The 24,546-nt window shown below is 38.5% G+C and overlaps 1 protein-coding gene across 2 annotated transcripts in view; it reads left to right on the top strand.

Moving 5' to 3' along the window:
- shank3a (SH3 and multiple ankyrin repeat domains 3a) overlaps positions 1–24,546 on the top strand; it is a 183,565-nt gene that overhangs the window by 37,228 nt on the left and 121,791 nt on the right. For both annotated transcript variants that reach the window (XM_068313426.1, XM_068313427.1), the window contains exon 3: positions 11,010–11,443. In XM_068313426.1, coding sequence (XP_068169527.1) covers positions 11,135–11,443 — 309 coding nt within the window. In that variant the 5' untranslated portion in view covers positions 11,010–11,134. The remainder of the gene's footprint in view (positions 1–11,009; positions 11,444–24,546) is intronic.

Genomic DNA, 24,546 nt, shown 5'->3' with positions numbered 1-24,546 from the left:
AAGTCGGAGACACATCAAACTTAGCGCACTTCCGGATGCCGTCAGCCAATGGAATGCGCGTATAGAATCATGTGACTGCCTACCAAAAATACGCAAACCGTTGATGCGCGAATACACACACTGTATATTAGTGTGTTATTATTACATTCTTTTTTTTAAAAAGAATGTAATAATAACAAATATTTGTTGAGTCTTGCTTGAATTTGGGCTAGCCTCCCCTCAACTATATCTGGTGGTGTTGCTCTATTTTCTTCATCACATGTGTATCAGCAAGTTCTCAGAAAATGGATCTGATTACAGAGAGAACGAACCCAAAAGAGTGCATATAACAGGGCCTTAAGTTGTTGGGAGACATATTTTCACAAATTGTTTGAACTCACTAATGTATATAATTTGGAAAAACGAAACAAACATCAAGTCAAACTTAAAATGACCAAGATAACTAAATGTTTCCTTAGAGTTGCTACAAATTATATACACTGCGCTCTCGCTACTCGAGGTTAATGTGTTCCAGGAACCAAACGTGAATAACGAATTTTGCAATGTAGCAACAAACTATCTATCTCATTATTTATGGTAACTTAAGCGTTTATGATCCCTTCCCATACTGATATTAAACCACTTTCTAAAGCTTTTTTGTATCTCACGGAAGTCCGAGACTCATGGAATGGAGCGCAATTATGGATGCCGTCAACCAATAGAATACGCGTACGGTACCACATGACTGCCTACCAAAAATCTGCGATGAGGTTAAGTTGCGAGTGTTAATGCACAAATGTACAAAGGCACACTGTATTTAAAATATGCTTGACTGGGGTGCTGCAATGACAAAAAGAACAGATAAGGAGAAAGCGACTGAAATGTTGTCACAAGGTTTGTTAAATCCAGGAAAAGGAATATAGCGATTATCATGTCGACAGACTGACAGATCTTTTTTCAGTAATTGTATCTGTGCATGTCACAAACAAAGCCATGAAAGACTGCTTTATAACAGTGGATACTTGTTTACTAAAGAATGTCGAGTGATTAACCCAAAGGAAATATTCACTATAAACTCAAAATATTGAACAGCTCATTTAGTAGCATTTACACCAGTGATTTCAATTACAGTATTAAACTTATGAAAATGTATAAAAATAACTGTACTGATTTTAGCACCCATCGCACAGTCTGTGTCAGGAGCTAATAATTAGAAAAGACTCTGCGAGTGAACTTGCCAGTTGTCTCCTTTAATACCTGTTAATTCATTCACCAGGTAATTCTGTGTGGTGGCAGAAGGTGTGGAAATTAGACACTCCACAAAAAGACTTTCGCTTATATCATTGTTTATACATTATTTGAGATGCAGGTTCAGGACGCATTGTATTTGGGCTTGATGATGTGGAAAAGAATAAAAACTACAACAAATCGCAAACCCAATCCAGTTTCCATCGTTGTTCATTTGTTCAGTTGTTTTTTTTTTGTCTTTTTATGATTCATGATAAGTGGTTAAAATTGTATGAGGCTTTTGTAGATTTTATGTGTAAATGACATGACATTAAGCCCACTGTGTTACTGTATACCGTATAAAAATTCTATTTGGAAGCAACACTATAACAAAATTTATGTAAAAGCTGGGGCAAATCAAACTGAGATAATTATAATTACTTTTTTCTAATCTCCTTCTCCTCCCTTCAGTTATGAGTTGCCACAACCGATCATTGTCCAATCTTCTTCCTCACACCAGTCACTTGTATGTCCTCCCTCACAGCATTAGAGCTAATAATACACATGCAGATTTATTGTAAGCCCATCAGTCATAAATTCTGGATTCTTTAGATTCATGAAAATATATTTGGTCTGATCTTTTCTTGATTAATTAATCAAACAATCAATCAAACTTTAATTATATAGCACTTTTCATACATAAAAAATGCTACTCAAAGTGCTTCACAAGATAAAACGTGATAAAAATATTGAAACATACAACAATAAAAAGTGACACATATAGCCCCCCCCCGTCCCCATTCTCTCACACACACACACACACACACACACACACACACACACACACACACACACACACACACACACACACACACACACACACACACACACACACACTCACACACACACACACAAACAGTAAGCAGACTGTTAACATGGATTAAGGCATCTGAAGAGGAAAATGTCGATTTACTGAAACACTTAGGATTTCAGAAACATTCTATATTTCTTGGTTTTACAGTAAATACTCAAAATTCTAAAATCAACCGAATTAATGCCTGTAACCAGTAACTTTTCATATCATTATTTAACTGCAAAAGATGCACAGATGCACTCAGAGCTCTGCTTTATAGTATCCGGTAATATTCATAATTGCAGCAAGCAAACATATCAAAATAAAAATAAATAAATAAATAAAAAATGTATTTATAGTGGCACTGAAACACAATCGAAGACAAACCAAGGTCCCAGACTCTGAATGCAACAAAAAGCTGTCAATTTCAAATGAAGTCTTCACTCCATCTGTGCACTATAGTTTTACCATCTCCATTAATGATGCCTTAAAATCTTTAGTAAATAAAGACCACATCTTGTTTGTATAACCATGAAGAGAACTTAAGTTAGTTACTATCTCGATTTTTTCATACACCAATCAACACAGCATTGTACAGTATAATTCACTTCCTCTTTCTACCTCTTCTTGATGTAAGTGGCATCTATTTGCATGCAAATTAATTGTTTTACACCAAGCAACTGATTGAAATATGAGAGACTTTGCAGGGTTTCAGGCATGTGAGGTTATGAATATGAAGTTGATCGTATTCATCACTCTAGTTGCACATCTTTTTGGAAAGTATTTATTACCAGTGACTCTTGAGTCAGGATGAATTCGAGATGTCGCAGAAAGCAACATTTCAGGCATGACAACACAACAGGTGCATCAGTACTAAAATTAAAAAGACATTTTTCACTCATTCAGTGCTTTGACCAGCACTTAACTTAGTAAAGTCTTCTTGTGCTCACCTGAATTTAATAGTTTTATATGCGCTGGCAACGTGTTTGGAACATCTCCCAGCCTCATGCCTGTAGGTCTGCTGGGATAGGCTCAAGCAACCTCTGTGACCAGCATAAAAGGAAAAAATTGGTACAGAAAATGAATGAATGATTGATTGAATGAATGAATGAAGGTATGAATGAATGAATGAATGAATGAATGAATGAATGAATGAATGAATGAATGAATGAATTAACGAATGACTACCATTCCTTAAACACCTGAAAAGCTGCTCACTCTTAATTTGAATATAACGTCTTTTGGAACAAAATGAATTCCAAGCATTAAATTTGTACTTAACAAACATTTTGCCGTCAATTAATGAAATCTGGTTCTTTAATTGTCTTGCTGTTGTGATGAGCTGCAGCTGAAATCATAAATATTAAGGTCAAGGCTCGGATGACATACGCTGTACGTGTTTTCAGTAGCGTTCCCAGCATTCCAAGAGTTCAATACTGCTCATTAGAAGAAGCACTACTGCAGAAACTGTGACTTAAATGATTTTGCTAAAGGATACTTTGTCCTGATGGGACGTTTCTCTGTGGGCTACATGAGGGACTCTTGGGAGACGTGGAGAGTCATGTGCCTGGCGATAGGCACATCATTGAAGATCTTCATCTGTTTGGGATTATGATAATAGTGCTTCTGTTCCTCGGAGTGCAGTTCAAAAAGTCCAAAGGCTGACCATCTTGTTAGGTGAGATGGACCAGGCAGTGGGCACACAAACTGTGGTGAACTTAACTGTAAGATGGATAACATCTGAGGGGAGCTCACTACCCCGTACGGGGTAGTGGGAAAGTGGGAGCCCGGTAGGATTACAGAGAGAACTGAATTGGCTATGACCCTCAAATCCAAAGCTATCTTCTTTTCCCCTATTTTGGCATCCGCACTGTTATCAGTCGGCAGCTGATAACAAACAATTCCTCCTGAGGATACGAGGCTGAGGGGTGTTCTCTCCCTTCCCTGACACCTGCTGTTGACTCTGTAGCAGTGTCATCTTTACCAAGGACTTCCAACAGAACACAGACATGCATAAACATTGGACTTAAAACATAAGTTGCATACACATCTGCCCTCTACTTTACCGTCATGTGGTTGGTGTTATGTCTGTTCAAATATTTGTAGCAATAAGGACCTGGTTTTTTTTCTTGCCAGTCTTTATTACGCTTCCTGTTTATAAGTTGCATATTTTATACTCGATCCCCTTGGTCCCCCACTGACCCATCCTCCCTTCCCCTCTCTTTTTTCTCCCCACCTCTTTAAGTGGCGCCCCATAGAGGTGAAGTGGTCCAATACTCCTCACTCATAGGCTGTGCGAATGTAATTTCCCTATGGGGATCAATAAAATACTATTTCATCTCTCATCTCATCTATACTCTGTCCGAAATGGATAAGACAGGCTGATATTCATGCACCAATGATTGGGTCTTTCCCCTGCAGTCAGTTTCCCATTTTTCTCTACATGTCATTAGAAAAAAAAGTTTTTGTTTTTTTCCCATTGCTCTCAGTTTTAATTTACCATTATTATAGCCCCTGTAAATTGTCCCTGTATTTTTCATAGATGAGAGTGCATACAAACACTCACAGTGGAAGAATGGTGTAGAGTAGTGCGAAATAGTAGTAATTTTTGGGCAAGGTATTTTTATAAATTTTTTCCAAGTTATGCAAAGAGAGTTTGTACATGTAAATCGAGAGAAAGAAAATTCCCTCCCACCCAACCGCTCCTTCCCCTTCCTTTGACATGACATGCTCACAAATTCGTTTTGGTGACAAAAATCCTGTGCGAAATAGAGGGGAGCCTGTCACACAAATATACAAATACACATACAACAACAAAAACTTAAAAAACAAAACAAAACAAAACAACAACAACAAAAAATAAATAAAAAACCAAATTTAAGCAGACAATTACATTGATGGATTGTTACATAACAGCCACAGGATGGTATATGGCAAAATCTGGAAAACAGTGGTCCTTAGTGGAGTTAACATTGCCCAATAATCTATATACAGTAGGTATGTGTCCTGTATGCGCTGGGCATATAGAATTAAAAAAGAAAATTCTGATTATGGAAGGGTTTGTAAAGAAATCTTTGGGATTTTATGGAGGGAGAATGCTAGGCCAAACTGCCACTGGAATTGGAGGCAAATATTAAAGTGTGAAAGCTATCTAACCACTTATTATGAAGATTCCTGTTTCCAAATTCCAGCATCTGTCTTGAATGTAAGCACAATGGGTTAGTTTACTGTTTGTGTTTTCTTTTAACCTAGATTATGTTTAAGATTTAATTTAACTTGCAGTTTTGTAGAATTCAGGAAAGAATGTACCTGAATGTGAATATACATCTACATGATCATACTGTAAGTCCTTTAACAGGCTGTCAAACCAACCAGGATCCTTTATTTCAGAATCAACCATGATCATTTTTGTTTGAAATTTGAATCCAATTTAGCTTTTGGGGAAGTACTGTGTGCAAATAGGCATAAAACCAGATTTCACATAATATACATAGCATAGCCTACATTTGACAGCACTGAATAGGGCTTGGCACAGTGACATCACTGACCTCCCCAGTGTCTCCTTCCTGCATTTTGAGAAGTGTGGTGTTTTGTGGAGAGGTAATCCACTGCATGGTAAGAAACAGGTCTTAATTGGCTGGCAGGCTTTATGAAGTTCTCTCTGGGGAGTGCCATTGATTATTAATGGGCATGCTGCATCAAAGAGCCAACTGCTGCTCCAGTAGCAACCCTGGGATCAAGATAAAATGTGCATCCACTACTTTCTGCGGTTACAGAGAGAGAATTTATAAACAGACAGACAGTAAAAGACTGGGTTGCATGGGAATAAGAATCGGTAAGTTTTGAAGAGAATAATCTGTTTGAATGCAACGTTGGTACAAACCATTTCTATGGCCCCATAAAACAATTTTACATGCACGCATGCATGCATGCATATACTCACGCATGCATGCACACATACACTCACTCACACAGACCTGATACATGGGTTTTGAAACATTTATTGCTTTGTTGATTTTTTTTACTGCATTTCATTTTGAATTTCAATACAACTATTACAAGCTGGGGTACAGTAATATGACATCTCAAACCAGTGTTGTTACAACAGCTCCAATGGTGCATAGACCAGACTTCCAAAAAACTCCCTGACAGAGCTCAGAAATACAGATGTTGCGGAAAATGCACTTTGCCATATGTGCAAAGCAGTGATGCAAAAACTTTTCTCTAACTTTGGAATTATTTCTGTCTGTCCAATTTGTAGATGTGAAAAGCCAAGTGTGCAGGATCTTGCCAAGCAGAATTACTACCCTGCCAACAAAATCTTAGCCAGCAAATATTGATATTATGACTCATGAGTGGCATAACATTATGATTATTCACTGTAGTTTTTACGTATATCAACTGTTTGTGTGTGTGTGTGTGTGTGTGTGTGTGTGTGCGTGCGTGCGTGTGTGTGTGTGTGTGTGTGTGCGTGCATGTGTGTGCATGTCTGTTTGTGTGTGAAAAAGAAAATCAGGAGCACATCTGCTTGCTGCATCAGACCATGCAAACTGGAAAGAGATAGTGGCTTTGGGATGCAGCTACTGTAGCATATTGATTCCAGAATCTTTTAACGCATGGATAATTTTCCATATGGAGCCTCTGGATCAGGCCCTGTTTTGTTTACATTAAACAGCTAGACTGTGTGGGTTGGGTGTGCAAGTGCTGTCTCTCTCTCTCTCTCTCTCTCTCTCTCTCTCTCTCTCTCTCTCTCTCTCTCTCTCTCTCTCTCTCTCTCTTCAAACAAACACACACACGCATGCACGCACACATGCATGCATACACACACAGACACACACAAACACATCTCACCTTTAAAATATACACTTCCCATACACATTCCCAAAACATGACATTACATCACCTTTTTCTTTTAGCAACACTCTCAGTTGAACAAGAATCTAAGTAATGTTCTGAAAGAGGAACCCTATTCCTGCCTCCTGTCTCCTCACTTAAGTAGATCACACAGTGATAGTGAAATGGATCCCTCGTCCCACTCGTAGTCCCATGCTACAGTTCTCTTCTCTGATGGCCCATTGCTGACTCAGCTCAAAGCCAAGTGGTTTCGAAAAGATACACTACTTTCAAATTCCCATGATGTAGGAAGATGGCCCTAGTGCTTCTTAATGTCCCACCAGAAAGTAAAAAAGAATACAAGGAATAAAGATAAATAGAAATTTCATTTAAATTCTTTCTATTTCAATAGAAAGAATTTAAATCACATTTTGCATGAAGTTAGGACCTTGAGCTGGTCATCTGGAAAATTGATCGATCATACTTATCTTTATTTAAAGTAAAGGAAAAGATGGATGTAAGCCATTCAGAAAGACAAGTAAGCATATTTCATGTGATAGCAGAAAACCACGTAGAACTGCAGAAGACCATAGCCAACAGGTTAGCAACCCTTGCATCCTTTTTGTTTGATGCTTCAAAGCTTCACCAATGGGTTACCTGTAGCTTTATAAATGAATGAAAATATTTTATGGGACAGATAGCTTGTGTGTGTGTGTGTGTGTGTGTGTGTGTGTGCGTGCGTGCGTGCGTGTGTGTGTGTGTGTGTGTGTGTGTGTGTGTGTGTGAAATGTACCCCTGGGCTGTTTCAGTTTGTGTGTCCCCATGACTTTTTTTTTACCAGGTGTAGAGAGGTGTGAAGCAGTCTCTCTGATGGACAGTTATCACATTTACTCCAAGCCATGTGCTGTGTGGTGGCTGACTGGATGGAACGTCCTCCTTCCTCTTTCACCACATTGCCAACTCTCTAACCTTCCCTTTTCTGCTGATACTCTGCCACACTCCCCCTTTCTTCCACCTCCTCTTCCTATTTTTTCCTTGGTCCACTGACTGTTTCAGTCACATCCTCCCTGACCCCCTCCGTTTCATGCTACCTCACCCGTTTATCTTGTGCTCTCAGCCCCAGCTCCTTCTTTGCAGCATAGATGTCTTAGAGGGGAACAGGAAGAGCAGGCTCACAGCAGCAGTGGATTTCATTCATGTGTGTGAATGTCCTCATGTACAGGTCTACGGCAGGGAATTTTGAAGATTAATACGTGTTTCTTATACAGGCATACATCACACTAAATGCATGCACACACTACTGTGTTCCATAAATTATTCACTTTGTTTTCACTGGGCTAGAGCACAAGGGATGGGGTGAGATGGGATAGGATGAAAGAGATCTGAGCTGAAGAGAAAAGAGGCAGTAGCTGTTAGTTGAGGCATGGAAGCCTGGCTCTTTATAATTCTAGTCCACTCTGGACTCTGGACTGCAGTGGTAGCCGATAGGTACACTTGTAGCACCCATATCTTAGCTCTGTTGCTCCAAATAACTACGTCATCACCTCATGCTATACACATTATCAGAGGTGCAGGTGAATGCAAATGATAGTATTGAATTATTGTCCAGACCTTGGTATGCCAATGCAATTTTTTAAGGGCAGATTCAAGGTCCCTTATTTCATTAAGCGGTTAAACCAGTGCCAAGTAGTGATCATTTATTCAGTTTATGCTGTGCTCAGTAGTACAGCTCAGAATTAAGCATTAGTGTCGGTGCCTGTAAAGATTACTCATACAGACTCATACATTGTCTGTAGTAAGGAACATTTTTACACATTATTTGTAACTCCTCTCAGTGTTGTTTGGTTTCCTAAATTTATTGAGTAAAAAAAAAAAAAGAAACTGAGATGGATGCACATTGGATGTTTTGTCAGAGTTGTCATCCAAAATATTAAACTTTTAAATATTTTTTTGAAAAAAATCTTCATATTTTCGATGCAAACTGTAATTTAAAAAAATCACTTCATATAACATAAGTATTTATGGGAATTGATTTACGGGAATTGATTTCCCAAAAATCAATTCAATGCGGTGCAATGTTTGATCAGGGTTGATAAAATACATATATCAGCTTCATTTCTCTGTCATTTTCTTTTCATTTCCCCACATTGATTACATGTTCCCTGTGTTGTAGATCTCTTCAAGTGCTGTTGCTCACACACTTTATCTTTCCATGATGCAATTAGGATGAAATCCCTCTATGGCCCTGCCCAAGCTATCTATGGGAATAATTACTGTGTAATGGAGAGGCATCCCAGGTACATTTGCCACATTGCCAAAACGTAATCCCTGTAATTGAGAGATTTGGTTTTGTATGTATGAGTTTGCATCCTTAGATCGTTCTAGAGGTTGCTCATTTTGAAAGATTCAGGTGTTACATTTACATTCTATTTGCGGATACAACAAGTACAGGCTGAAGTGTACAGGTACTTGTAGAGTGATCTGCTGAATTCTCTTAAGAGCTACATGCCATTCTCTTTCTCTAGTGCTAATGGGATTACATGCTGTAGTGTCCAACAGTCGTAGAGCTTTCACTAGCAAGTCTCACAGTTCACTCTCTGCTCAGCGAATACAAATGAAAAGATAATACTTGAAATTAGCTAGATCAATATTCTTTTTTTTAAAAATGTGATGGAGTTAATTCTGTGTTCAGTTACACAAATTATTATTACACTATACAATTAAACAGTATACAATTGTAAGCATACAGGTTCCAACTCTGAAGATGTAGGAATGGGTTCCATCCATCCTTCTCCCCTGTCTATTGTCTGTGTGTTATATTTTGTTTTAGAGCTTAAAGAATTTTTTTTTTTTTTTACAAAACTTTAGACACACAAAAAACTTTTGATTCACAAACAGCCAAGTGCACTTTGCTATTATTTGTTCTACGTAGTTACAATTTGGAATAGGGCTCATTTTGCTGGTGGGCTTATTTTTTGGGGGCATGTCTGGAATGCAATTCAATATTTTTCACCCAAACTTTCTTCATGCAACAGCCGAGCACTGATTTGTTGCCCTCTGCCATTTAGGAACTTTTTTTTCTTTACTGTTTCCATGGTTACACCATGAACATAGTCACATTATGTAAGTGGGATTTCTTTCCAATGAGGTTTTCTGTTGTGTAATTTCAATTTTTTTTTTTTTACAAAAAAATAAACCCAGTTTCCACATTATTGGAAATGTATTCTTTGATATTTTGGAAAATTTAAGCATTTTAATTTTTTAATTTTACTTTTAAAATACTCCCGGCAGGACATCCTAAGTGTTTCATGCTTGTTGATATAATGCCATTCTGACTAAAAATAAAATTATAGTGACTTTCTGTTACATAAATGACCGCTTTAAAGATTTCATATTAGATTTTCAGCCAATCTTTCTAAAACACATACTATGTGTGTGTGTGTGTGTGTGTGTGTGTGTGTGTGTGTGCCAGTCTACAAGATCTTACAGCTTACAGCAGTTCCACAACTTTGATCACCCCCTTTTCCCCCCTGAAGTATTTGCTTTAAATTCCTCCCAATATAATATACATGCGATGTAGATGCTGGGTCAACTTGAACAATATAGCCTGCAAACAAGATGAAGCATATAGCATAGACTGACACAAATATTTCATGTCACATTCTGTTTGCATAAGAAGCTCATTTAGAGAGTTGTGAAATTATCAGCACCTATGCTCAAGCATTTGATTTGTGCATCCCATTATTTGGCTGCATGCTGATCTCTTCTGATTTCAGATCCGAATGTCATCATGCAAATGATAATTCTTTTGCTCGTTCTGCTTTTTATTTCATGTTTTATTGATTCTGTTATATTTAAAAGCTACATGTGCCTCATTCTTCATTGCATCAGGCTAGTCTTCTCAGAAAATTACAGATTAGTTTTAAACCATTTTGTCAGTTTGAGAATGTAATGTCTTATATCCCAAGTTTTATTTTAGATGTCTTGGTACTTAACCTCTCTTTTTGTTTTTACCCTTTCATCCTGCTATAATATCCCTTTACCCCCTCCCCTTTGCCCATTCCCTCCCTTTCACCCTCCTTCCATGCCTCTCTCTCCCTTTTCTTTTCTCTCCCAGGCGAGTGATGCACACTTTAAGCTGTGTGTGAACGAGAAACCTTGGTGTGGGTGTGTGTATGGACTTGTGTTTGTGTGTGTGTCTGGAGAGAGAGAGAGACATAGACTGAGCCCCGAACACAGAGTATGCCTCTGCGTCCGGCAACCGGCAAACATGAGCCACCCAGCCCTCCACGGCAGGACCAGCAGCAGCAGCACATACACACACACTCATACACACTCACACACTCTTACACACACACTGCAAACGGCAGCCAGGGGGCCAGCACTGACAGCGGCAGCTCCCGGGAAGAGGACGGCGGCTTTCCCTTTCCCGTTGATGTTCCGGCTTTCCATCCTGGTGCAGAGCACAGCCACAGTGCAAGAGCACCCATGGAGGAGCCGACAGGCAACACCGTGGTCATCCGCATTGGAATCCCAGACCTACAACAGACGGTAAGAGCTGACTCTGCAGCCACTGCTGGAGAGAGAATATGAGAGAGGGAAGCTGCCTCTCCCTGCCCATCTATGTGTAGGTGCTCCCTATCTCTCTTCCATCTGCTACATGGACTTTACCTTATTTTGTGAAAACATAGTCAGCTTCCTCCCTTTTCTCCTTCATTGCCATCCTGTCTTTATCACACTCCTCTCTTTACCCTTTCTTTTCTTTTGTGGTATATTGTACACAGTTATATACCATCTTTATCTACTTGCAGGTTTCTGGGGGTTCCATTGTCCACCATGTATTCCACTGATGCCTTGCTAATAAATCTAGTTCTCCATTAATTGGGCTTCAACTGACACCGACAACTAGCCACTTAGGGTGAGAGCAAGAAAGCATGTGGAAAAGAGGAGGATGAGAGAGGCATCAGGGCTAGTGGCAGTTGTAAGGTGCATTTTGAATCCACAGAAGAAGTAGGGAATAATGATAGTTACACCTGAACTGTAAAACTTTACCTTAACCTCTGTCTTCTTCATTCTGTTGTGTGGTTTTCATCCAGACAAGACAAGAACTTTGGTTCTTCATACCTTTATGCACATTAGTTTGCACCATGATGTAGCATGAGTCGGTGTAGTACTGCTGCACTGAAAGATATAAATGAGACTGAGTCATTAGACTGTGACTGTCCTCCTTTCATCCCTTTATTTTCTCATTTTCAATGATGTTCACTATTGGAACAGTGTGTTGTCATCTGTGTTTATTTACTCAAGAGCATTGATCTTGAACAAGGAAAATGATTGTTAGTAAGCTAAATACATTTTGGAATAACCTGGATATGGGTGTGGATCCAGGATTTTTTTCAGTTTTTTTGACATTGTAAGGAAGGTATTTTTTAACAAAAAACGTACCTGTCTGAAGAGGATGAACTATGTGAAAGATTTTGATCAAATGTGGTACAATGGTTGGGTATATGGCAAAGCAGAATACATTTTGGAGTGGGTTGATCTAGGATGTTTCTTTTTTCCTCTTTTGCAGAATAGGATTGTTATAATCCTATTTCTCAATTATACTTAACTACTTTAATAACCACGAAACTTGGTGTTCAGGGTGGGCTTTGTCCCAAAGTAGGAGCCACTGAATTTTAGAGTAGATCGAGGTTAAAGTAGAGCATCCAAGATTTTTTATAGCTCCCAAGGGGATCTGCTTCCCCTGGCATTGGTATTTCTGTATTTAAAAAGGATTACTGAAAATTATATGAATGGATTTTGATTAAAATTTTCAAGAGCTACAGTGCAGCCAAAGCTACAATCCACAAGATGTTAGTGTTTTCAAAAAAAATATGATAATCGTAGGTTTGGGGCAATTACAACAATTTAGATTCCAACTTCCTGAATGATGTCTACAGTGCTTTGACATGAATAACATAATGACACAACAGTAAGGTCTGCTATACATAAAAGTTAAATCTGCATATATGTGATGTTCTGGATATGATGGTCCAACTCCTGGGTTATATTTTCATTGACAAGCATTCAAACAGTCATGGTACTATTGCTTTTTAAGTGTAATCATAGTAGGGGAAACCTTTTGGTTTCTAGTTTTTGATTTTCTTTAGCATTACGGGTACCCAAAAGGCAGAAGTTTAATAAACTAAGCCACGGCCAAAACTGCCTGAAACTTCTTAAAAAGATATGTTTTGGAAATGGGAACAGGTGGTTATGTTTTCATAAGAGTCCAGCAAGTTGATCGGGACACCATGGCCTGTCTGGAACAGCTACTTTCTTTATGCCAAAATATATGGACAAATCCAAGTTGTAGGTGCATGCGTTTATGAGGATCCCAGTACAGGTACTTCATAAAAATAGGTATGCAACCTATGGACCCTTTGGATTGAATGGTTCAGTCTTTCTGGAGAATTGCAGTTTGCATGCACTCCATTGAAATTCACATGGATTCAGCAACAGCTGTGATGCTGTATAGTAAACAGTTCCTGTTCTTTCTGTCACTGTCGGTAACAAACAAAAGATCACACCAAGACAGCCTGTAGAATTAAAAAAAAAGAAATTGACTGATTGACTGAACAGTTTTTCTTTCATGCCATGTTCAACTACTTTTGTGATCATGCGTATTTGTAGTTTGAGAAGTTGAAAATTGAAAATCAGCTTTTTCTGGGACGATGGACATCAGCCTTTTGTTCAGTAATCCAATATGTTAGTCTCAAGCGCATATCCCCAAAGTAAGTTGATGAGGAGACTGTAGCAAAGCAATGGGAGGGAGATCCCTCTGACAAGATTGTAAGAAATGGGCCACTAAATTCATTTGCAACAGAGAGAGTCTGGTACAAGACCCCTGATTTACATGATTGGTCCATCTGTAGGACCACCGACCACATGTTGACAAACTGGCAAACTACACAATCCCACATTGTTACAGAGCAGGGTATCTCCTTCAAACAGATGTCCCTGTAATGGTCAAGAAACTCCAAACTACCAGGTAAGTCAAAACTCCTTTGACGCAATGAGAAGTTGAACATTCACAAGATATGAAAGAAAAGTAAATAATCTTGTCGTTAATGAGGCAGACTGAGAAATTTCTGGAGCAGTTGATAGTAATTGATGAGACTTAGTTCTACTTAATTCCAACCAGACAAGTGGAGTGTGTTCCATCAGTACAATTCTCCAGCCAACAAGTGCTCATTGGAAATGTCTGTTCTCCAAAAACGGGGAATGGAACATGTCTATCATCAGCTGTATTCAGTTGGTCCTCTCAGACATCTACCTGTAACATGAACCACTCTATAAAGTGGCTCATGTTACAGATGATTTTCTAGAGGTCTGAAATGTCTGAATTTACAAAGAAGGGATTGGAATACTGAATAACTGTATATGTCAAATTATGTTGTAAGTTAAATGTACTTATGTGCTCTACTGGATTTATGTAGGTGAAGAAGAGGGGAAGGGGAAATTACAAAGTCACTCGGTTAGTTGACAGTATACAGGTCCCCTGAACACAGCACACAAGGGGGCCAGTTAGTACAATCACATCAAACTACACACATCAGGGAGGCAGAGTGACGGGCAGCGGCTTTGGAACGTGCCCCAATTTGAGCAGCTTGTGGGGGGGACGGCGCCTTGCTCAGGGCAGTGGCCGGGAGGTGAGCTGACACCTCCCACCATCAGCTCACACTCCTGGTGACATCATGGCAGGAGTGGGACTCGATCCGCCGATGGCTGGGGCGATCCGTCTACGAGACATCTGCTCTACTGCTGAGCCACTGCCGCCCACTGCCGTGATTACATTTGAGTGCCATTTTTGTTCGTTTTCCAGACTTTGACGGCAAAGGCAAGAGACGGCTGATTTCTGATGTTAATTACCACATTTCTGTTGACTCCTTGGCTGAAATGACCCATTGTATCAAAAGGCTGGCTCTGCATGTTAAAGGCAGGAATTAAACAAAGCATTTGAAAAGAAAGCAAAGTATTCCTTCAAGCTGCTGTGAAATTGGGTAAAATTGGTTTTCAGTAGAGCTGAAGCACTGCCACACACACTGAAGCAATCTAGATTATACCATGTTTAAACAGATAAAGATGTACTGCATGCTTGCACACCCAAAAATGCCCTTAATGTGCTCGTGACATTTGAAATGCTTAACATCATGAATATTACTATCGATTACATGTAGTTATCATAAGGACAGACAGATAGAAATACATAGGGAACATTGTGATAGAAAGACAGAAAAGGAGATAGAGTTTGACAAAATACAGTAGAGGCAAATCACAGATGGTCAGAATGTGAACATTGGAAGCCTTTATGGAGCAGTCAAAAGTGACTTGTGTGTACTCTGAGTGAGCAGAAGATTACACTGGAATAGTGTGCCTGAAGTAGGATTATACACCTCCTGCTGTGTTTCTCGACTGGATCAGGAGAATGAAGCACCATGCGAGATAACACCAGGAAACACTTTTCCTTTTCAGCAGGAAAGAAAGGAGGAGTAGTACATGTACATTTTATTGAGTTCATTGTGTCAGGTGCTGTGTTCTTAATGGAAAGTGGAGCGTTAAGTCAAATTGAGGGGAAAATGACAAGTGCGTCTAGGTTGGAATAAAGTTTTGATTTTGGTATTACGACCAACTTTTCTATAGCACATGACTGAAATAGAAAGTGCAAGTGCAGTTAGAATGGATGCAAATCGGTTAATAAGGTACAAGATGTAAAAGGGTTGTGATTAGTCTCTGTGTGGGTGAAATGCTTTGTTCTCTGTTGATTTCCTCCTTATTTAGTGAAAGACATTTTCCATGACATCTCTGAATTAATCCTGGTCCTGTTTTCAGTGTCATCTTCCAGTCCTTTGAAAAGAGAGGGGTTTCTCAAAATGCCATCTAAAACAGCAGCAGTCTTCTGCAAAAGATATGTGGTGATATGCAGTTGTACACTCTACTTCCACTGATATCTAACTTGGAAGGAAAATGAGTGCTGCTGTGGATACTTATGCATAAATATAATTCATGGGTCTCAGTCCTGGAGATGTAGGTTTCATGAACACACATTGCTGAGAATCATCGTGATGTATTTCATGTATCTATGTAAGGTTAGACAATATGTTTTGACTTTTCACACACACACACACACACACACACACACACACACACACACACACACACACACACACACACACACACACACACACACACACACACACACACACACACAAAGATAGCGACTGGGCTCTCTCTTAACATTAATGATAACAGATAACAAGATAACAGAATCAGGTGCTATTACTTAGTTTGTTGTCGAGTCAGGTAAAGTGATGTCATCATGATGACATCACCACAGTGAGTGCTATGCCCTTGGTGTGCGACACAACAGTTAATGAGCTCTTATTATGACAAAAGTGCATCTCTTCAGGAATTTTTCCAGAACTTTGTTTCAATGTAGTCATGAGGAAACTTTTTAAGGCATCGTCCTCCGAATAATCCCGAGATCCATTAGAGCTGTCTAAAAATGCTTATTTATGAAGCTTACCCTTTCATTATATTGCTTCTGGAAGGTTACATTTGTCCAGTAACACTTATAAAACTACAGCTTTTGGAGTTGTGGCTTAAAAGCTCTATATAATGTGCCAAGTTATTATTTTTTTTGTGTTAATGGAAATGTTTAAAATACTGAAATCAATAGAATAAATTGTGAAACAAAATACGCTTACATTAAGACAATGCATAATACAAGAATGCTTTGCATTGTGTCACAAACACATTGTCTGCATGTTGTGAAGCACATTTCTCTGTGTAATACACCTTGAAATATCAGGAATAATGCTGTGCATACTAACTCTAACACAGTCCTGTGGTTGTCCAGAGGGTAGTATAAATTGCCAAGACTATATTAAACAATTATGATGTAAAAATATTATTGAGTCATTTAAGCTATAATTAAGTCCTAACACTTAGCAGCTGGAGACAACAAAGTTGTGTTTCAGGGCAACACCATCATTTGTATAGGTTGGCTGTTGGATAAAAAACTTACAGCAAATGCTTTTTTTAATCATAGCTGTCTTGTGTCATTCATCATATCAACTCCACCACAACTCTATTTATCTATTATCACAGCAAAAAGAGAGTTGTTCCCCAAACTACTAATGGGTGTCTTTCATCTCTCACCAATAGAGAGAGCAATAGAGACGCTGATATAGTCTGCCTCACTACTTTTTACGCACATTCATCCTTTTGCTTCATTTGCTTCTCTTGTCACCTCTTTTAATTTATTTTATCGATTTTATCATACACTGACAATGCAGTAAAAAACTGTCTTCTTTCCTTCAAGACCAATGTGAGTTCTCCTCCCCTCCTATAGACCTGCGGATTTGAGCATTCAACACAATATGTTTGATTTTCCAAGAGATATTTGTTTATTGGGAGAAAGACCTTTTCAGACCACTGTGCTGAATAAATTCAGAAATGAAGAAACCTCCTGGATGAGAAGTGAAACGTCTTCAATTTTCCAAGGCCAATTGACTTACTCATCATGGAAATTGACCATGAGAAGCTTCACAGACAACTTATTTAGTATAAGTTTTCTATACTATGTGCCTCCAATAATTCCATAATGAAACTCTCTCATCTTTACCTTGAATTTTATCAATTGCCTCTGCATCTATGTCTAGTGCACTGAAACCGTGTTTCAATTCACCTGGTCTTGAATATCTGACTGATGATACGCCTATCCATTTGCCTATCCATTTTCTTTAGATGAGACAACCATAATCATCTCGTCTGCTGCCACTTTTCCACCTTGCAGGTCACGCGTTATGCCTATCCCAGTTTACCATAGGCAAGATGCAGGGGACACCCCAGACGAGTGCATCGTGGTGCCAGCCATCAACAAACACCCACTCACAGAGGAAAAATTGGAAAAGTATTCAGTTCAGAGAACTTGCCAGAATATGTTCACTTAATTTTATTTTTATCTCCTTGTGAAAGAAATGGAAACTACAATCTTGTAAAAAATGAGCCAAGAAGAAGAAACCCTGAACTAAAAAATAACACAAAACCCCTAAACAAAAATAAATAAATACATAAATTGGAGATAGTGCTTGCTGAAGAGGTGTTAAAATTCAATTCAGTTCGGTTTATTTAAATACTGTTGTCATGTACTAAAAGGGACTCCTGCTAGTATAACAACATAGAAACCAGGTGAAATTTTTTCACCACTGATTAATGACCACTATTAGTCTGATGTCATCCTTTGGGTAACTTGCCAAAAATATATATGACAACACTTGGTTCTTGTGAAGGCATGAACCTTGTTCTTTCCAATAATCTGAGAGTTGAGCTAGTCCTTGTTCTGCTTACCTAAGAATCTACTGGGGTTGCTTTTGGAATCAGTTTCAATATGCTCTACTTTCGCCTCTGGTAGCTTGGTCCCTTCAAACCCAATTATTCTTTCCTCTTTAATGACTACATTTCAGTCTGAATGACATTCTGATGTCATTGCTGGAGCTCCAGATAAAGTAAAAGCTTTGTTTTACCTTGCCATCAAAAGTGGGTGCCTACTGACTGCTAAGGTTTATCTGTGCTTAGAATTGGTTAGTTATCATGTAAGGGCACATGAATAAAGTGTTTTATTTTAAATCAATTAATTGTGTAAACATTATCAGTGTAGGAATGTTGTCTACAAAGAAAAATCTAAATATGAAATCTAATTTGAAACCTTAAACAGAAGTACTGTGACATGGCAAAAAAAAACAATGACATTTGGAGAATATGGATTGGATTAGATGGTAGTCTGCACTGGATGTGGTAGAAAAAATTGAATTGCTTTAGTATTTAGTGCATGACTGATAAACTGTTTTCAGGCTCATAATCAACCCAACTGTACTCAACTCAGTATGATCCAGAGATGTTACCTTAAGGTACAAATCAGTGGAGACCCTCCTGCAATCCAACTCTTCATTTGTGTGGTGCTACGTATCTGCTTCTGCGCTTGGTGATGTTCTTCTGCTCAAGGAGAATTTATTGATTTCAGATAAGTTACACATTGAGCAGTTGTATATGTTTTGTGTCTCATATATGCTCCTCGAGGCATGGCACGATGGCGCAGTGGGTAGCAATGTGGCCACACAGCAAGGTGGTTCCAGGTTCGCATCCCGCTCTGTGCAGAGTTTTCATGTTCTCCCCATGTCTGCGTGGGTTCTCTTGGGGTTCTCTCGCTTCCTCCCACCTCCAAAAACATGCGCTTCAGGTTAATTGGCAATTGACTGTAGGTGTGAGTGTGTCCAGGTGTGTTTGTCCGTGTCTCTGTGTGGCTCTGCTGTGCACTGGCGTCACGCCCTGAGTTTTCCCTGCCTCACGCACACAGTCAGCTAGGATAGGCTCCAGCTCCCCAGAACCCAAGGCACTGGATGAAGCAGTATAGAAAAAGGATGGATAGATATGCTCCTCTAGTGATCTGCCCTTTACTCTTTGTGATTCTTCTTTTGCCATGTTTCTACACTACAACTACTATCGTATTGTGGATAGATTTTAAGATTCATTCGGGTTTATGTGAATGGTGTGTTTTTACAGTTTTACTGCCATAGAACTATGAACTTTTGTTAAGCGCTCTGCAGCCCTCTTGGTTATCTCTTCAGTCAGAACTTGGTCTTGCTTTTTAAACCTCTAGCTTTTGTGGTTTCCTTTTTGATTTTCAAAAATTTATTTTGGACCTTGTGCAACTGTCTCTCAGTTAAGAAATGCAAGTAGTCCTCAGCTTACGAACACAATTGGTTTTAAGAGGTTCTTTTTTTCTTAGTTATTATATTTCAACCTATAATTGTCATTTGAGGGAATTTAAATGCCATTGCTAGAAATACTAAAGGACAATTCCCAAAAGACTTACCAGGAACATTAAAACCCATTAAATGAAATAATTGAAATAACATCCTTTGGTACCGTAGTGTAATTTACCTATAGATTCCAACCCCTGGACTAATACTGCAAACCGGTATCAGTCTGTGGGTTAGTTGGTACCAGGCTGCGTATTTATTATCTGGTTCCAAACTATGTTTTTGTTTTGAAAAATTACATGGCTACCTTCTTAAAGGGGCCTCTCCAGCTAGTAACACAGAATACATTATTGATGAATTGGAACTCACAAGTGAGCAAAACAAATGAAAACCAAACGTCTTTGGAAAGTTTCTTGTCCAGACAAAAGAACGTACGACATGATGCTCACAGTGAGACAGACAATAACAAGATGAGCCATGCTCGTACGTAGCGGTGATGCTTGGCAGAGGTTGTGACAGAAAGGGGAACTGCAGTATTTGGATATGGCAGCGTGCGGTGGTCATATCTATGAATGTTTGTAAGCCAGATATTCGTATCTTAATAATAATAATAATAATAATAATAATAATAATAATAATAATAATAACTTTATTTATATAGCACCTTTAAAAACAAAAGTTTACAAAGTGCTTTGACAAACAAGGCAAAAGCAGGAAACATATGACAACAAAGAGCCAAAAGAGCCAAAACAGTGAGGGCAAACATTAGCAGGACAAAATTAAGCTAAAATTGAGGTAAAATTAAGCAAAACACACCAGAACAGGAATTAAGACAGAATGGTAAAAGAGATAAGAACAATAAAAGCAATAAAACTATTTTTTGTTTTAAATACTTAGAAACAAAAGAATAGTAGGATAAAAAGACAGCATTGCCTAATGACAATGGAAACAAAATTAAACGCTTAAAAGGAATAGAAAGACTAAAAGAATAAATAAAAATGAATAAAAAATAAATAAAAGTAAAAGTAAAAGACGACATCACATAAAGGCAAGTCTATAAAAATGGGTTTTAAGAAGAGATTTAAAAGATGTCACTGATTCTGTATGCCTTATCTCCTCAGGCAGGTCGTTCCAAAGTCGAGGGGCCTGGATGGAAAAGGCACGGTCACCTTTAGATTTAAGCCTCAACTTTGAAAGAATGAAAAAAAAAAAAAAACGGTATTACAATTATTTTCTGTTCCGATTCTGTTCCGAAACATTAAAAAATATAAAGTTTTCGGTTTCTTTTTTGTTCCTGCCAAAATACCAAAAGTTTCCGGTTTTCGTTTTCGTTCAATGAACTGGTTCAAAGCCCTGGATCTAGGACATGAACTGCATATTCCTCCCTCCATTTGGCCATATCACCCATGTACTGAAAGCTGAAGAACAATATAACTCGATGTACCACCTCTCCCTTAATCTATCTACATCAGCCCATCAGGTCCTCCCAAAAGACAGATTTTAAAAAAATTGAGTGGAAACAAGAATAGAGTCATTTTCAGGCCTATCTGACAGCATCTTAGACACAATGACAGTATGTTTTCAGATCAGCTATGTCAAAATAGGACTGTGCTTAGAGAACATTGAGTAGCAGAAAGGATGATCTGCAATTTTTTAAATAAAAAAACGTCTTCAAGAGGAAATCACACACATATAAAAATCTAATGTCCTCTTCTCACTGGTTACAAAGATAATATTGGAATAGTGACTACGTCAAACAGGCATTGTCATCATCTTCAGCACACATGTCCATTATCAGTGTGGCACAATACAGCCTTTGATTGTATACTTTGAATTGACCCTAACTCTGCTATTTCCATTTTTAAATCATAAATGCTGGTACAAGTTTGTTCTTTCTAAAAATGCAAATACTAAAATCTTAGAATGAGAATCAAGTTGATTACGATATAAAGAGACGGTAAATGTTCTTTTTAGGACAGATAATTTGAACACTAATTAATTAAATTATAAATTAATGGATGTTCACGGAGGATATCCTATTCTCAGCTCTTTAATTGCAGTATTGATCCCATCTCTTATTTGCTTAACTGAATTATGCAGCTTATATTTTCCTTTTCTTCACGCGGTTCACTCTATCTCTCTTATATTCTCTCTTTTCTTTCCAGAATTACTTTCTCTTTCAGTTCAGTCTGCGAGGTTCTTGCGAATACATTCAGACATAAAAAGAGCGATTTTAATATAAACCCTTTAAGACTGAACTTTTTAAGAGACAAAGTGCTTATTACTGTTGTAATATTATCTTTATGACAGTCAGGTGATGACATTAGTTTTTAATATTTAATTTCCTTTTTTTTTTTTTAACTGAATGGAAGGCATAGACTTTATCAAGAGATATAATCATCTAATTGAGTAATATTTTACGTGGCTTTAGTATAATGAAGTGAAATTGTATGTGTAATGATACGCTATTATAATAAGCCTCCGAACACGATCCTTTCCATTGGCACTACAATACTATACTCCCTAATATGCTGCCAGAAGAACATGGAGAATCCCCAGCAATTTACACACGTCCAATAAGCCTTCCCGCAACAGGGCTCTGCAGCATTCTCCTTAACAGCAGGAGTGATCAGTCTCTACTTCAGTGAGACTGTAGCTCAAAAGCAAGCTGTGAATTTAGAATCCCTTTTCTACTTGCTGTCTTCCGATGACTCGAATTTTTAGAGTCCAATAAGGTTATTAAGATTATTTCAGTCAGAGCAGACAAGTGGATGAAGTAAATATGACCATTTATCACACCAGATGGTGTGTGATAATAAGCCTGTCAGAATGACTTCGGTACTCTTCGGGGAGACTGATATCAAAGTATAGCCTGAAGTTGTCCTGAGTAACAACATGATATACATTATAATGAAGTTGTGTTTGTGTGCTACTGGACAGATGTGACTGATAACAACAGAAGATAATGTGTAAATACGTTTGTATCTGAATAACTATGTTGATATATTTAGTGATATGAAGATGGATCATGGTTTGTAGCTGCATTGTACAAACTCGATAAAATGCCAACAATTTGACTTTTGCCATGAGCAAGAGTAAATATTTCTCTTTCGCTCTCTCTCTCTCTCTCTCTCTCTCTCTCTCTCTCTCTCTCTCTCTCTCTCTTACACCTACCCCACCCCCTCCTCTTATCCCTCCCTGTGATTGACATTAACTCAAGAGATTGTTGACATATTCGGTATCGCCTGTCATCAGTATTGGAGATGATGTCTTTAATTGATGCTTGTTGTGTGTGCTACTGTATGTCATTTCCTGTTTAAGCATGTGTAAACACAAACTGTCTAAGATGGGAATAATTTAGTAGGGACTTGACTTCTGACAAATTGCGTGTGTGTGTGTGTGTGTGTGTGTGTGTGTGTGTGTGTGTGTGTGTGTGTGTGTGTGTGCGTGTGCAAATGGACATCTGCATGTAGGGTTGGAAGTGCATTGCTTTTCTGGCTAAGCTTCAATATTTCTCTGGTGACTAGCAGTCCTATGGGTAAAGATTGACCAATCTGTTGGCACGACTTTGTGTCACACGAATGATCATTTCACTCTAACTCAACAAGTTTGTTTGACATAGTGAGATTCAAATGTTCTCTTTTCTGCATTAAATAAAATAAGAGCGCAACCTTGCATTCAGATTTGTTTACTTGCTGATTAAGTACACCTAGCAGGAATTTATGCATGTCATGTATTTGAACACATATACTGTTTTCAGTCCTTCTATTCAGAATTGTCAGAGCGTATCTAGACATATATCATCTAAACTCCATTCATCCATCCATCCATCCATCCATCCACCCACCCACCCATCCATCCATCCATCCATCCATCCATCCATCCATCCCTCCATCCATCCATCCATCCATCCATCCATCTATCCATTTTTTTGAAGACGAAATGCGTGTAATCATCTCGTGTGCATCCGCTTTCCCACTTTGCAGGTACGGGTTATGTTGCAGCCAGTGGCGGGCCGTGCATTTCACACCTAGGCCCTCAGTGATGTTCTCCATTGTCGAACTTGCATAAATACATCCCATAATACTGTGAGTAGCTCCCACCGTTGCCACCAATGTAGCGTTCAGGACTTTTGTAACTTCTCTCAAATGGGACAGAAACCGGTGACAGCCCCACTCCTTTTATTGTCATTTGCACAGAGGAATCCCGTGACCACACCTTTTATAGACATCACACAACTAGAACAAAACAAAACAAAAACAGAACAAAACCGACTGAAATTACCATAATTTATGACGCCATAGCTAGAGAAACAAAATACAGACATACATTAACACACTGGTAGATGTTGCATCACCTCTATCATGCATAAAACAGGCTATTTTCCAGCAGGGACACTAGTCTCTTTGTGTATCTCCTCTACAATCACACAGCTGCTCAAGTGCACCACATCATTTATACACATTGCAGAAGAGCAAGCTTTTTTTTTTTCATTTTTCGTATATTTGTCATTTTATTTTGTTATAATTGATTTGGATAAAACCCCTCTAATCTAAAAATAAGACACTTACCCAGTGTTGGCCTGTGTCATATTATATCCAATTGTATAATTATATATTTATACATGTATTTGAACATATTTATTTAAGGAAAATGCAATGAAATATAATTAACTTTTGTCATAAATATCATGATTTCTGGTTACGTTAGACCAGCAGAGAAGGCCTTGCTGGCCCTGACTGCCCACCACTGGCTGCAGCCCATCCCAGCTGACTGCGAATGAGAGGCAGGAGTCAACATCTAAATTCTTATAGTTAAATGTACATTTTTTCTATTCTGATGTTATTTCCT

Source organism: Antennarius striatus, chromosome 4 (genome assembly GCF_040054535.1).
Source record: "Antennarius striatus isolate MH-2024 chromosome 4, ASM4005453v1, whole genome shotgun sequence".
Classification (NCBI taxonomy): domain Eukaryota; kingdom Metazoa; phylum Chordata; class Actinopteri; order Lophiiformes; family Antennariidae; genus Antennarius; species Antennarius striatus.
This window is presented reverse-complemented; position numbering and strand designations above follow the sequence as displayed.